We start from the raw sequence: 16,733 nt of genomic DNA on the forward strand, positions 1-16,733 counted from the left end.
AACCACAGCAATAGCTTCTTTAGTAATCTTATTTGGTCTTTTTTTTTTCCAGGTTGACTGTAGAAGAACACTTGTGGTTTTATGCTCGTTTAAAGCACACTCCAGATGTCAGCATCAAAGATGAGACAGAAAAGCAAGTGCCACCTTGGTCAACTACTGTATTTACTAATGTAAAACCCGCACTTTTCTTTCTACTGGGTGCATGCCTTACACGAAACAGATGTATGGCTGCTCTCTGACATTGAACCACGCTAAGACTCCTATGCAGATAAATGAAATCAGTGGCGGCCGACTATGAACACATTTACAGTCCCCGACCGATTTTTCGGACACGGACTAGAGCCATATTGTAGCAGCAAACAAGAATTAACCAGCAAGCGAGTACGAGGGCAACACTTGGGAGAATTCTTTTCTCCAAGTTTTTGCAATCCAAAGTGGGGATGTGGGCCTTACAAGAGGGCGGGCTTTACACAAGTAAATGCAGTAGACTTGCATTTTGTTTTGTTAATTACACTCGCAAAGAACTTTGTAGACATGAAGTGCACATTTCAAGGTGGGGATGATACATAGATGCAGTAGTACTAAGCAGAAACAGCTATAGCTCTCGCTCTCTCCAGTTTAGCTCTTTCGAGTAGAATTTGTTATATTTAATCAATAATTATTTAAATAACAATTTAAATAAACTTTGAACCTTGTGGTGTTCAATTTCATAAACATCTTGATGGTTTAAATTGACATTCATGCCTGGACTGCATCTGAGATTTCCTGTAAGAGCTGACCAAAATATTGAAAGCCTTCGGCATGTTAAAGGGACACTAAAGGCAAATACTAAGTTGGCATGGACTGTTAAAATGCCATTCCAGAAACCTTGCAGCACTGGTTTCATGGCCAGAAAAGACTTTACGTCTGAAGAGTCTGCATACCTTTCGTGCAATTCAAATCGCCTGGCCTCGAGCGGGGAGTGGTGATGCTGCATACGCCATCACCGCCCCTTACTGCCGTTGGTGAGTAATAACAGCGCCTGACAAGTGGCACTACAGTTTTCTGTGCAAAATGCAAATGCGTGGCCATGGAGAAACCGAGCCAAGACAGAGCGTTGAATTTGCCGCTGCAGCTGCTCTTGCTCAAGTGGTATGGACCGTTCCGGAACCCCATGACCTCACATGGAAGTTCCATTCTCTACTAATTGCAGTTTGTGTGAGTTTTGCAAGCCAGCAAAATCAGCCCACCACCATGCAATAACAGAACTACTGCAGTGCGAAAGTGCAGGCAGCGTGAAGTAGACAAAACGAAACCTTTCAACTGCCCACATCGTTGTCAAGGGTGACGTCAATGAGTTTCTAAATATCAATTGGAACTGGATAAGTAGCACTTTCTTTCGTCTTATAATGCAATGCAATGATCATTTTTTTACAAGTGGTTGAGTAGTAGTGAAATAAAAATATAATGAGGAGTGCCTTCATCATCGGGCTAGTACTTGAATGTCTTGGGGAGTCTCTAATCATGTCCTGCATTTGCCTTAATTTCTCATTTACTAAAGCTCTGTTCGCAGTAACATTGATGTCTCAGACATTCTCGAGCACTAATCTATCATCTTAGCTTGACTTAACATTTGCCTTTAGTGTCCCTAAGGTAAGTCGATAGATTAAAAAAAAAAATTTTTTTTCTGCTTTTTTTTATATTCAAGCCACCCTTTTGTTTTGTATAAAATGTATTATGTATTATCGTTTTTTCTTTTTTCACAAGATTGTGTAAAAGTAAATTGTGGTAGCAGGAAACTCAACTGATTTTATTGCATCCTTCATAGATTACAGTGGCTTGCTCATAGCAGTGAAATTTAGGGATATGAACAGCACATGACTTTGCATCTGGCAACAAATACAGGTTACGATTTCATTTCTAGCTGAGCCATTAAAAACTAGAGTACTTTTTTACTTATTTATTTTTTATACAAGTCATGTGCTTCACTGAATGAAAATTCAATTATGGATGCACAACATGGCTTCATGGTTCTTTGCCAAAGACGACAATGCCCATGTGATTATTATGTATGTGCTTTGAAATTTGTTGTGTTGCTATGCAATACTGTGGCAGAGCAAGTGTTCCATTTTAAATGTGCAATGTGGATGAGGTGCACGTAATATGAAAAAAAGGTGTACAAAATTTAGACAGCAAGTCAGAAACAAGAAGTCAGCTTTGTGACATCTGTCCATTGGGCTACTGAATTAATGCACTTTTTTCTCTTTATAAAACAAATTTTTGGAGTAAATGCCATTTTTTCACTTTAAAACAGTTATCTCAAGACAGTGTTTTTATAGTTATGGCATTATATCACATGTGGCAAAGGCTGCAACAAAATTCTTGGCCAATTTAGAGCATACGTGTATCTTAACTAGTAATGTAGCCAATGAGCACATTTTTGCTATAAACTCTCATATGATAAAAATGATCAAATAAAGAGCAGGAAAAAAATATATCTATCTAATAATTAAGCAATTATTAAGTATTGCTCATTAACAACTATTGTTAACGAAAAATGACAAAAGGGGTTAAGTAGAGGTATAGTGTCATTATGGTGAAATCATGGCAGGTATACTGCCTACCCAATTACCCTAAGTGGCTGTCTAAACTAAATGTTGCCAAGGATTAAAATAACAGAAGGCATTATGTGAATGGTGCCCAGTGTATATTTGTAGGTGTTGCTTATGCTAGTCATCAGCATCTTTTTCATTTTGAGCAAATAATTGTTTCAGTAAGTTTAATTAGTTACCTTTTAAATAACTTTCCTAATCGATAAGGTGTCAATATGAAGGTTGCAAGGGTGTTGCAGATAACTGCATTTAAAATAATCCAGGCCCCTGTGTGGTTCTTTCTTCTGCCGAAAAACCAAAGCCCATGAAATTATAAGAATAATGTGACAGTGCTCTTGCGCACCAATGATAGCAGTGGTCTTAATTGTAAATAACATTGTGCCGTACACTGTGCCTCTAAAGCACATTCAAAGCCACAGCTTAGCATTTGGTAAGGACTGAAGATGCATTCCCAAAGCTATTGATGTCAGGGAGGGAGAGCATCTGCTAGTTCACAGCACGATAAACTAGGCCCACGTTTGGTGAGGTTTACACTTCAGAGTGCTGCAAACCCTGGTGCTTGAATGCATTGTCACCAATTTTTCTTTTTGTGGGCTTTCTTTTTTCATCACGCTGGATGTAAATTACCTTGAAGGCTGTTATTGGTCACCATCTTGACATCCACAAATCCTCTACTGACACTGTATCAATTAAGTACATTAAAAGTTAGCCACATAAATTTAAATTGAGAATTATTTGTTCACAATGAAAAAAATACAACTAGCATGAATTACGCACATCAGCTTAGGTGAATGCCATTTATATAAAGCCCTCCATTATTTTTTAACTCTTGGTGACATTTAGTTGGGACAGCTGGTTCAGGCTGATGTTAAGTGTGCACTGCACAGGGTGGGAAGGAGAGAATCAAGATTTTTTCTTTATCACCATCATGTGACATATCTTGATGCATGATAGTGCATGCATGATTATGCTCTTTAAGTTGGGCATGCAGCTTACAGTTTTTTATTTCCACAAGACATGCTAGTGCTGCCTATGCAGGATTATCCAGGACCTTGGTTTGCCCCTGAAGCGCTTCAGCAAAGTTGACTGCCTCTCAGGTGGCATGAAGCGTAAGCTATCAGTGGCTATAGCCTTTGTTGGGGGCTCTCGTGTGGTAATCCTGGATGAGCCAACAGCAGGTGTGGACCCTTACTCTCGCCGTGCCATATGGGACCTCATTCTCAAGTACAAAAAAGGTGGGTGATCTTCCCTTTATACTTTGAATGTGCATTTGAGTGGTGCAATATTCCAGTAGACCACTGCTGGGCTTGGTTGCCACAATGTGTGTTCCCCGGCAAACCCACAGTCTTCTCTACCATTTGGTTTCTGCACTGACTTTTGAAAGACAGCAAGCAAAGTCAGGTGTTGCCCTGTGTGATAATCAAAACTTGCTTAGTATCTGGCCTTCAGCTTCACAATGTTCTCATGCAGGTACACAAGTACAGAAAAGGAATGTATATTGCAATGCTTCAGCTTTTTATGTTCTTGTTTGTTTTATGTCACTTTTGAAGCTTTCGTTCTTCTCTCCATATTATTCAATTTGAAAAGCCTTGAAATTATCACTGTCATTATTGCCACATGGATAGCAATTATGAATGACACAAGAGGGGATGCATCACATGTGTAGTGATTCACTGAAGTTGTCTTAGAACATTCAATGTTTGTACTTGTATATTGTTACAAGAGGCTTATTGAACTATATTTGTCTGAAAGCCTCACATGAGTGCTATACTAAAATTTTGTGCAAAATTAAGTTCTTTGGACTATGTTCTGCTTTCCTGTTGAAGTGAATTAGCTGAGAGATTTTTCATATTTTTACTGTCACTTTATTTTCTTAAAGAGGCCCTGAAGCACTTTTTATAGAAGTCAAGAAATGCATTTCAAGTTAAACTAGAATATTTCAGTAATACTTTGGAGCTAAAAGTACTTCACTGTGTGCAGCAGAAGCGGAGTTATTGGCTATCAAAGACTGCCTGTGGTCCCCTTCGTGGTGCTCTTGCTCTTCTTCAATTCCTTGCACTACGAAGGCTATGACGGAGCAGTGTTTTCCCACAATACTCTACTTACTAAACGTCACCGTGGTATGCAGTTGAAATTTGATTTTGTATGCTCACGTAGGTGCCACTATTTGGCTCCTACGACGCACCAAATGCTGTTGTCCTCAGTTAGCTCATCACAGCACCCCACAGTGGCTGTGGTGTTTACGCTACTTAGCAGACTGCAGCTACACGCAACTATAGTGCACACGTGCAGCGTCTGCTTTGTGCACAACAGGGCTTGAGTGTGAACCGACTTTGTCCTACACCAGCTTGACTGACGGACAGTAGCCACATCGAACTTGCGCATTTTGAAGTACTGTCAATAACTCACTACGAAGTTATGTCTGCCAAAGCATCTAGCTAAGAGCGGCTAGGAGTGAGTGCATGCTGGCAAGTGTACATGTGGTCTGACCTGAGGCTAGTTGAGTGCTCAAAATTAATGTAAATTAGCGAGACCCAATGGCTGCAACAACGATAAGCAGGGTGGCCAAAGTTTAGTTCCTATGGAGGCGACCGTGACCGAACGTGACCAGATGATAATTGGCTTCTTGAAGTATGTAATTCTTATCGAAATTCAAAAGCAGATTTTCGCTTACGTCAACCTGTATATTAAACTGCGTAAATAAATGTGCAACAGTAGCAGTATAAAGAAGCGCACTGATCCAAATAACCCTCTTTTTTGATGTCAGCTATTGGCCAATAGCAGCCATGTATGGGAATCTGCCAAATGATGAACTAAAGCAGCCGGAGAAGAGTGAGGAGAAGGCTTCTGTTTAAAATAGTGTTTGAGAAAAAGGTGACTTCACACTCTGCTTGCAGGTTCCACATGCTGCACACAACTGCAAGATTTGGCTGAAATGTTCACAGCACCATGTACTATTTGTGAACCGTGTTTTTTTTGCCAAGCCATAGGGGTCATTCGGGACTCCTTTAAAGACCCTAAAAATAAGGTGTTAATAATGGATGTGAAAATCGACTTTATGGTGTGTTTACTTTTCTTACTTATACTGCAATGAGCTGTTAGTCATAGCCTCCTTATTGATAAAATTACCTCATGAAGCAAGAAATGACAAAACCTGTTCTCAAGCTTGTAACTGCTTATTGCAGTAAAATTGGAGATATCTGTGCAATATTGAGCAGCCATACATCGTAAGTAGTGAACAGCTACCATTACTTCTTTTGCCTCATTGCTGGTTTAGAACTGCCTCATGCACCATGGTGGGATGAAAAAGAGGTGAATGCTATGCTCCTCTATCTCTTTACTTCCAGCAAAGAAAGCAGGACCTCATGCACCATGGCTGGTCTATGTTTCTTTTTTGTTTCTATTTTACCTCCTTGTTGCTGCCCATAGCTTCCACCATCTGCCAGTTGCATTGAAAGGTAGCGTAGCCAGAAACCACCAGCTAGTAGATTGCTTTGACCTTAAGTGTGCTTTGCTTTAATCTGCCCATGACTTGTACATGACTTGTACATGACAGTGCCCATGACTTGTAGTTTTGGAATGTAAAGCTCTACTTTTTTATTTGCCTGTTACTTTTTTACCTGGCAGAGAGGACCATTTTGCTGTCCACTCACCACATGGATGAGGCAGATGTATTGGGGGACCGTATTGCTGTCATCTCTCATGGACAGTTGAGATGCTATGGTACATCTCTGTTCCTTAAAAACAACCTTGGCAAGGGATACCATCTCACTTTGGTAAAGCAGCCTCCTCGGCACATCTCTGGAGACACCATTGCAGGTAAAGCCAACTGGGCAACCTTGTGGTGTGCTTAGTTTCAGTATTAAAACTTGCATGCCGTAAGCAGCTGAGAATTTTGGTAGCGACATATAACCTTATATCTTTGTTTCAACACTCTGTAGCAATATGTTGTATGTTTCTTTCTATTCTATATGTAGCTTTTTCTTATCAGTTCTTGTACCTGTTACTTCTTTTTTTCATGTCTAGCTTCTTGTATTGTGTGTGGTACTTCTCTTTAATTCATAGTTACACAACATATTCAGTCAACCTTAATTGACATTTTAACCCATTCCACATCTTGAACGAGTTCAGCTTATCCAGATAAATTTTGTATTGGCTAAGTGTATTGGCTATATCTATGTACCATTTTTTTGATACTATACAAAATTTTAAAAAATCTCCTGTTACAGATAGCATAATTCAAGTCCTTGAGCTGGATTACTCAGAGGTGGACATTACAAGGAATCAAAATGCATATTCTACTAACAAAAGATAACTAATTAAGTGTTTCATTAATTACTTTAGGCACATATTGTAATTTAAAGATTGTAGGTGATGACGTCGCAGGCAATACACTTGGAAAAAATTTTCAGGATGACACCAGTTTTGAGACATTCATTTCCAAAGCATGCAATGAAATACATGGGCATCCAATTTATTTTTTGCTTCAGTGCATAAAACAGTGTTTCGTAAAAAAAAAAGTAAGTGGAACAGCAGTGCATTTTTACCGCAAATTTGATACCACGTCTCTTGATACCTGTGCCATCCTCAGAATTTGTTCGAAGTAGAGTTGCCTTACAAACTCACGAGCTACAATTGGTTAATTGCCATATGTGCTGTATAGTGATTGGCTAAAAAAACTTAATTAGTAATTTTTTTAATTTTTCAATTATGCGCTTAGATTTCTCATGTAAGTAGTTTCTGCCTTTACTAGAAATATGTCATCTACCACAAGCGATTTTTAAAAATTCTGTATAGTGTAAAAAAGCAACACTCCATATAACAAAGTTTAAGAGGATCTACTTTTAGTATTTACAACTATTGCTCATTCAGTCTCAGTTCTCAGCTGCTTTGTGGGATTTCAAATTCTGTCTGTTGTAAATATCCAATGGAATAACATAGCATGGAAAGGAAATTGGTCTCCAATCTATGCCTTGAAAGTGGTCGGACAGCAGAGCTGTAAACAACTAGAATGATTACCCATCGCGATGTAACTTGAAATTATTCACATGGCAGCATTCACAAGCACTTTACCTAATTGTTAGCCTGAGGTGTTTCACTGACCTGCGACTTGGTTTGCGCCTTGCGCCACGACTTCGTGCACCTACAAAGAGTGGACCAGAGAGAAGAGAAATGCACTTAGCCACACTTTCGCTGCGCCTCGTATACACGCTGTTCTTCAGAAGTCCTCACTATATGTGGCTTTCCCGTACCACTCTCGCAACACGAATCAGTTGCTAGGCGGGTTCTTCTTTTACATACGAAAGTGTAGTTATGTTGCTCCCTGCTTCGTATGTTACAGTAGTCGCTTCCCGGCAACTGCAGCTTATGCAACCGTAATCCTTACCGGGAAACGCTTGCAATAAACCCAATGCGTGAAGGCGAGCTTTCTGGTTCTTTTATTTTATTTCCCCCGCACGGCCAGTGCTGCTGCTGCTGTGGATGTGCAGAGGCGAGTGCCATCTGTCGGTGCTGCAAGTCAGCGCATGCTGCGCATGCCTCCCACTGATCAGTTGAGCTTTTGTCTACGGACACATCAGACCCATTGGGAGGCAGAGCTATACAGCTTCACTGTAAAATAGGAATGTGGAAAGGGGTGTATGCAGATCTAGGTCTTCCTGTGGTGTTGCAAATTACTGCTTCGTATAAGTCAAGTATTGCATAGTGATACCACCGAACTCACTTTGTTTTCTGTGTTAATAGCTTATTGCCCTTGAAAAGCATTTGGGTTACGAATCTTTGTGCATCAGGTATTTGCCATCCCCATTAGCTAATAAATGCTTCATATCCACTCTACATAAAACTTTCTTCTCTTTGACGAAATGAAAATAAACTCAATATATTGATATTTATTTTATCGAAGTACTGTTCAGGCATGTCCACCATTAATTTTTCTGTTGTTTAGGGCTTCGTTTTTTGTCTTATGTGTAACCGTGTTGTGTAAATTTGCATTTCAGAGTGTCATGAGAAGGATGTTACAATGTTCATCCGACAACATGTCGAAACAGCTGTGCTCGTGTCTGAAACACAGCATGAGCTGCATTATATATTGCCACTTTTTGAGTTGCGGAAGGGAAGTTTTGAAAAGCTGTTCTTTGCACTGGAGACCAGCTTGACAGACCTGGGTGTGTCCAGCTATGGCATCAAGAACACAACTCTCGAAGAAGTCTTTCTCAAAGTGGCTGAGGAAGCTAGTCGTTCTGAATCTGAAAGTGAGTTCAGTTCATATATCTGCGCTCTTCCTATTCTTAGAATATTAGTGCAGCAGTCAGGCAAAGTAAATTTTTTAAGCTGAGCCAGTTTCTATTTTATGCTTGTGTTGACCCATTATCTTTGCCTAGCCATACTTTAAACATATGTATGTAAGCTGGTCAGATGTCAGTTTTATAACTGAAGGGGGTGTTGTAACATGGCAGAGAAAAAAGATAGACATGTAATGTGTTCTGCAATTTCTGTGATGTTTATAACTTGTGGTGAAATACTGAGTAAGCATCGACCTAATGTTATAAATCAGGGGTCTCAAACCTGAGTCAGGCAGCGACCCGTTTCTACTCGCATAACGATAGCACTTTTTGTCAAAAAAATTGCTGCAAATTAAAGGGTACGATCATTACGCGGGTTAAATTTCCCGCAAAAAGAAAAAATTGTTTTTCATCCTGCATTTGCTGTGGGATGACAACAGGTCAGCAAATAGGCGGCTGCCACTGTAACAGTGCGGGACGCCAAAACAAAAATGGCGGCCGGCGGAGCAAGCCGAACGCGCCGAACGAGATTTTTTTTCATTTAGCGAGTACATTATGCGCATTGAAACAGTTTCTTTCGTATCAGTAATGAATAATATCGGCAAGTCTGTGGCAATAACTTAGCCAAGTCCACTTTGAGGGGACAGAAATGGAGTTGGGCGTGCTTAGGTGCCACTGACATAGAAACACGTGGCGGGTATGCTGCAGAAACTGCGGCATTTGTCTTCACTACTATCCTAATACGGCACGTTCTTGCTAAGGGTGGGCGGAATATCTTAGCTGTGTTACAAGCGTCGGCGTATGAATAGGATACACTTCTAACGTATCAGTGTAAACGTGGCTACTATCGTTGCCGCTCACGATTTGTTGTGTGCCCACGAGTGCAGACGGGAAGAATCAAAAGGCGCCTTTTTTGTTGTTGTTGTTGACCACAACCATTATAAAGCCTACAAATAGTAAAGCCAAGGCAAGTTTGGTTGTAGATTTTCTTTTCATGGAAATGTGGAAAGTGATGAAAGGAATAAAATGGGGCATCTGCTTAAGAATGTTTAGTGCGTGCAGACCGCTTGGTATGTCTCGAAGAGTCATTCACATAGCATTCGACAATGGTAAGCGTGATCATCATTAGCTAGACTTGGCACACAACATATCCCTGCACCAAGTTTGGGGTGTGATCGTTACACGGGAAAGAAAAAAAATCTAATTTTGATGACAAAATTCAGGGGTGTGATCATTACGTGAGTGCAATCATTATGCAAGTAAATACAGTATATGTGCATTTTTCTAGGACTGTCTGCATCAATGTAAAAATTATGTACGCATTTCGGGCATTCTTACTGAAGCCTGTAAGGCCATGCACGGGCTTCTGCAAGGATCAATAATTGCTCCGTTACTTTTCAATTTTTTCATGAATGATTTGCCATCTGTAATAAAAATAGCTGGACTATTGCAATATCATGCCTGTCAACTCTTCCGAATGTTTCATTAAGTTTACGAATTTGGGCTCATTCTACAATTTTACAGATGTTACGTCATGTTATACGAAAAATACATATGTTTCGAGAGAAGTTTTTAAAGGGAAGAAGCCTAGAGTGTAGGAAAGGTTAAACATGAAGCTGACACACTACATAAGTGCGTGTGTCACTTTCTTCGTTTCTCACCTTCACTACACTCTAGGTTGCAATACCAACTAACCCACCTATCTATCTTATTCCAAAGTTTCAAAAGTGTTGAAACATTGGCTGGTGTGAGATTGCAAAAAATGCATGCAAAAAAGAAATTGTGATGGTAATTATACTGCCTTCTTGTGGCAGCATAAGACAACATACACTGGAAGTCTACTTAATCGGTTCGAGCAAGTTTATTCAGACAAATTTCTGCAGCAGCATCATCAAAGTTGCTGAAAAAGTCACTGTGATCTAAAAACAATAAGTTGCTTTTCACTCTTTCCTGTGCCAAGTTTGCTACCACTCCTGTGCTGTGTGTAAAGCTAAATCATCATTAATAAAGTGCATGTTTATGTCAGAAGGTGTGTACTCAAGGCGAAGTTTTTTTAAATGTGTGCTACTCCCTCCCTTGTCTGCGGCATTCTTAAGAATTTTGATGTTCACAGGTTGGCAGGTATGTGATATGCAGATGATTTGAAGCTGTTCATAACTTTTTCAGATCATAATGTCCATGTGCTTGTTCAAGAAGATATAGATACAATTAGCATGCTTTTTGAGTAGTCTTACTTTAAATGCTTCAAAAAGTGTTGTTTTATTATTCACAAGAAAACAGTCTTTAGTGTATTCAGGTTACTGCCTTGAGGATACTACTTGAAAGGGACCTTGAACCACCTCTCGGGCTTCGTGAAATAACATAGCCACGGCTAGCATACACTGCTGTGAACATCTCAACCAAGTTTTGCTGTCATACGCAGTGCGTGGAGCTAGCAAGCAGATCGCAATGTCACCTTTCTCTCAAATGCTCTCTTTTCAACAGAAGGCCCTGTCCTCACTCTCTTCTAGACGCACTATTTTGTCATTCCCTTAAATGGCTGCTATTGGCCGATAGCTGACATCAAGCTGCGGTCGGCTACATGGCATAGATACTGCAGCCGCCGTGGGGTGCCGCCACAAGTCCACTGGCTAAGCGCACTGCGGCTCGCTGAGGACAACTGCATTTAGCTTATATTTAGCATGTCATATGCACCAAAGGCAGAAGTCGTGGCATCTACGTTAACATCCAAAATGAAATTTGAACTGCGCGCCATGGTAACATTTAGAAGGCAGAGCGTTGTAGGCACGCCCTGCTGCGCTGTAGCCTTCACGGTGTAAGGCATTGAAGAAGGTATGGGAGCACAGCTGAGGCCATGTTTGATTGCCAATAACTCCGCCTCTGCTGAACGTATTGAAGTACCTTTTGCGGCAAAGTATTTCTGAAATAGCTTATTTTCACTTCAAATGCCTTTCCTCACTTGGATAAAAAGTAGTTCAGGGCCCCTTTAAATTAAGTGACGAGTGCTCGAAATCTTGGCATGTATGGATGGTCAACTAGGTTTCATGAGCTTGTTAATGCCATTGTAAAACCCTTAATATTTGTGTACAGCTTTGTGGTGCAAATCACTTGGTGCTTCAGTGATTGTATTGTAGTTCAGGGCCCCTTTAAATTAAGTGACGAGTGCTCGAAATCTTGGCATGTATGGATGGTCAACTAGGTTTCATGAGCTTGTTAATGCCATTGTAAAACCCTTAATATTTGTGTACAGCTTTGTGGTGCAAATCACTTGGTGCTTCAGTGATTGTATTGAGTCTGTAAGACTGTATTGCTTGCTTGCACAAAGCTAATTGGAGTTTGCCTCTGTTGTGTGGAACAATTTGAAAAAAGAATTGGAAGAAAAAATATAAATGTCCAGCGGCGTTTTATTTGAATGTGCTATGATAGATATCTTGGCAGAAAACATTACTATGAATACAACAGATTGTAAAACAAGTGCAAAGTTGAGGACATGAAATCCAGGAGATTAAAACACTATCTTTTGTTTTTTCATAAGTGCTTACTTGGTCATATTGATTGTGCTCAAATTGTTGAATCAATTTCTTTTAATGTTTCTGAAAGGCCACTGTGGCACCATAACTTACTCAATCTAAGCAGGGTGTGTCCGGCTGACCCTGTAATTTGTAGAGAAAATTTCATTGATATTAGCTGACGGTCTGAAACTTTGTAGTAATAATACATCAAATGAAATTACATATTTGTTTTTCCTATGACTGTATGTATTTCGACTTTCTCTTACTCTATAGTTATGTATTTATATTTGTTGGACATTCTTACATAATTATTTCTATTTTAAATTTATCTGGGCATCTTCTTGTTCAGTAGTTGTGTATTTATATTTTATGCACATATTTGATATATCAGTCTCTCCTTTAAAGGGGCCATGACATGGTTGTCCATCATTTATATTAAGCACGAAATGCTTTTAGCTCCCGTTGTTGGCGACCTTCAAGTGACTTTGAGCCAAAAACCATAGCTCTTATTCGGGCACTCAAACAAGGACATCCGGGCAAATTGTGAAAACAAAACAAGATCATCCAGGCAACCAGTGAAAAAACTTATGAAAACGTAGTCTCTGGCCCCCAGCACTTTGTAGAGGTTTGTAGAGGACCGCATTACATACACTAGGTACTGCCTAAACAAGTTACAAAAAATATTGCTTTCGAGTTCTTCCTAATGTTTGTTCACAATATCACTCAAGCTGTAACTTCTAATACGCTGAAGTTTTACTTATTTGTCATTTCCAATAACGACATTCAAGACGTAGATATAGGGCACCATACACTTCATTGTCATCTTTTGCCGCTGAGACAGGCTTGCCTGTGCTGTTTTGAATGCCTGCGGTCTGTTAGTTCCGCGGCACGGGTTTTGCGTCGCCTCGAGAGATGGCGCCACACTGCATGGCGCCTCCTTCAGGTGCTTTTCTTCTAGCTCGGCAGTGTGCTCTGTCTCCCTGGCATCTTTTTGCTGCCTGTCGTGCCGCCTTCAGCCTGTTTTCTTCTAGCTGGGCAGCGTCCATATGGACCACTGCATAGTGTGGCATGGTGCGGTGTAGTGCAGTGCGGTGGGGTGTAGTGAGGTGTGCCATTGCAAACATGCACTACACCCCTTTTAAGATTCTGGCTAGTACCATCTCCAACCAATCTGCTTTGCCGGTTGCCATTTCATGCTTGCATCTACTCTCGATTACGGGAGAGCCAGCAATATTTTTGTAACTGAGAGTGGAGGGCCTGATATGGTCATAGACGCGCAAAAAAAGAAAAAAGACGGGGCGCTCAGTTCATATTGTTACATAGGAAGACTCAGACGAAAAGCTATATGTAAGTATATTTACAGGGAAATACACCGCACTTGGCCAAGAGGCAACAGCCCGCGCTAGCCTCTAATCGTCGTCGTCGTCTTCACACTGCTTGCCTTTTTGTGATCGCAAATACTGTTCCGTAGCACTACCCCCGGCGGCAAAAGTGCCGTCCCAGAGTGACTAAAGGCCGGACTCAGAAGCAGTGTAGTAGGCCTTGAGCCTACTGACGTGTACGACATCACTAGATGCCAGAGTAGAGGACGAGGTTGAACTCACAGGAGCAATTTCGCACGTCACAGGCATCACCTGGCGCAACTCGCGGTAGGGCCCTGTGTATCGCGAAAGTAGTTTCTCTTAAAGCCCGATGTGACGAGAGGGCGACCACAGGAGCACGAGCTCACCAGGCGAAAACTGTACGTCACAGTGGCGGGCGTTGTAATGACGCTGCTGAGTGATTTGCGAGGCTGTCAGTCGAGTACGGGCAAGCTGGCGTGCATGGTCGGCGAGGGCGTCGCGCGCATACTCGCTTGTTGAGATCGCAGCAGGAGGAAGTGCCGTGTCTAGGGGCAAGGTCGGTTCGCGACCGTACAATAGATAAAATGGAGAAAATCCGGCGGTGTCGTGCCGGGAAGAATTGTACACAAATGTGACGTAAGGAAGGGCAATGTCCCCGTCGTGGTGGTCCTTGGAAACGTACTTGCACAGCATATCGGTAAGAGTACGGTTTAATCGTTCTGTCAGGCCATTGGTTTGAGAATGGTATGAGGTAGTCAGCTTGTGTTGAATGGAGCAGGAATGCACAATGTCAGCGATAACTTTCGAGAGGAAGTTACGACCACGTTCAGTAAGCAGCTGTTGCGGGCCGCCATGAAGTAAGATAATGCCACGCAAGAGAAAGTCCGCGACATCAGTGGCGCAACTGGCAGGGAGAGCCCGCGTGATAGTGTATCGGGGGGCGTAATCAGTTGTGACGGCTACCCATTTGTTCCCAGAGGATGACTTGGGAAAGGGATCGAGGAGGTCTAATCCAACACGAAAGAATGGTTCCACAGGGATGGTGATCGGCTGGAGATGACCGGCAGGTAGCACCTGAGGTGTTTTCCGATGCTGGCAGGGATCACAGGCAGCAGCATAGCGTCGGACGGAGCGAGCGAGACCAGGCCAATAGAAGCGGCGGCGGACGCGGTCGTACATGTGGGTTACGCCAAAATGTCCTGCAGTGGGTGCGTCATGCATCTCAAAGAGCACAGTCTGTCGTAGCTGTTTTGGCACGACAAGAAGGAGGTCAGAGCCATCAGGGAGGAAGTTCCTTCGGTACAGAATGCCGCTCTGGAGGACATATCTGCGAACGGATGCGTCGGTAGGTGTAGAGAGCAGACGCTCGATGAGTACTCGCAGCGATAGGTCTCGGTACTGCTCATCGGCGATGTTAGCGAAGGCAGACACAGAGAAAGTGCCGTTGGCGGTACTACTGTCGGCGTCGTCAGGCTCGTCTGCCGGGTAGCGAGACAGGCAGTCAGCGTCCTTGTGTAGTCGGCCAGATTTGTAGGTGACAGTATACGAATATTCTTAGAGACGTAAGGCCCAGCGACCAAGTCTTCATGTAGGATCTTTCAGTGAGCATAACCAACAAAGTGCGTGATGGTCTGTGACAACGGAAAAGGGTCGGCCATATAAGTATGGGCGGAACTTCACAACCGCCCAAACTAAGGCCAGACATTCACGCTCAGGGATGGAATAGTTGCGCTCGGAGGGTGAGAGGGGCCTGCTGGCGTAAGTGATAACACGGTCGTTGCCGCACTGGCGTTGTGCCAGTACTGCGCCAATTCCGTGACCGCTGGCATCAGTACGGACTTCGGTAGGCACAGGAGGATCTAAATGGGCCAGAACGGGAGGCGTTGTGAGCAGGTCGATTAGATGCGAGAATGCAGAGGCTTCATTATCGCCCCACTGGAAAGGGGCATCTTTTTTCAAAAGCTCGGTTAGTGGTCGTGCTATGGCCGCGAAATTTTTCACGAAACGGCGAAAGTACGAGCAAAGGCTGATGAAGCTGCGCACATCCTTGACACACTTTGGAACAGAGAAGTGCGTAACAGCATGGATCCTGCCTGGCTCCGGTTGCACTCCATTCGCGTCAACGAGATGTCCAAGGACGGTAATCTGGCGACAGCCGAATTGGCACTTCGATGCGTTGAGTTGCAGACCGGCTCGACGAAAAACGTCCAGGACTGCTGAGAGGCGCTCGAGATGCGTAGCGAATGTTGGGGAGAATACTATAACGTCGTCCAAGTAGCACAGGCACGTGGACCATTTGAAACCGTGAAGAAGGGAGTCCATCATGCGTTCAAAAGTGGCAGGAGCGTTACATAGACCGAACGGCATCACTTTGAATTGATAAGGGCCGTTGGGTGTTACAAAGGCAGTCTTCTCACGGTCGAGATCGTCCATGGCAATCTGCCAGTAGCCGAAGCGCAGGTCAATAGAGGAGAAATAGTGAGCACCGTGGAGGCAGCCAAGGGCGTCATCAATCCGAGGTAGGGGATACACGTCCTTTTTGGTAACCCTGTTAAGGTGCTGATAATCCACGCAAAAGCGCCGTGAGCGATCCTTCTTTTTTACCAGTACAACAGGTGACGCCCATGGTCTCCATGACGGTTCAATAATGTTCTTGGCAAGCATTTTGCGAACTTCGGCGTGAATAACTTGACGCTCAGCCGGTGATACTCTATACGGGCGGCGATGAATAGGAGGGGCATCGCCGGTATTAATGCGATGTTTAACAGATGTAGTTTGGGCCAAAGGACGATCGTTAAAGTAAACAATATTGTGGTAGGAAAACAGAACGCGGTAGAGCTCACAAGCGTGCTCGGAGGCCATGTCGGGCGCAATCATTTTCTGTAAGTCGGCGATGGTACAAGTTGCCGACTGCGATGGTAGAGGAGTATCGGCTGAATTGTCGTCTACTGCAATAGATGCTACTGAGTGATCCTCGAATGAGCAAAGCTGAGCCAGGGACATCCC

The 16,733-nt window shown here is 42.7% G+C and overlaps 1 protein-coding gene across 1 annotated transcript in view; it reads left to right on the forward strand.

The window, feature by feature from the left end:
- The window catches only part of LOC142585987 (ATP-binding cassette sub-family A member 2-like), a 275,223-nt gene that overhangs the window by 127,976 nt on the left and 130,514 nt on the right, over positions 1-16,733 (forward strand). Inside the window, exons 25-28 of the mRNA XM_075697164.1 lie at positions 53-133; positions 3,630-3,826; positions 6,219-6,410; positions 8,588-8,842. Coding sequence (XP_075553279.1) covers positions 53-133; positions 3,630-3,826; positions 6,219-6,410; positions 8,588-8,842 — 725 coding nt within the window. The remainder of the gene's footprint in view (positions 1-52; positions 134-3,629; positions 3,827-6,218; positions 6,411-8,587; positions 8,843-16,733) is intronic.

The sequence above is a fragment of the Dermacentor variabilis genome, chromosome 1 (assembly GCF_050947875.1).
Source record: "Dermacentor variabilis isolate Ectoservices chromosome 1, ASM5094787v1, whole genome shotgun sequence".
Classification (NCBI taxonomy): Eukaryota; Metazoa; Arthropoda; class Arachnida; order Ixodida; family Ixodidae; genus Dermacentor; species Dermacentor variabilis.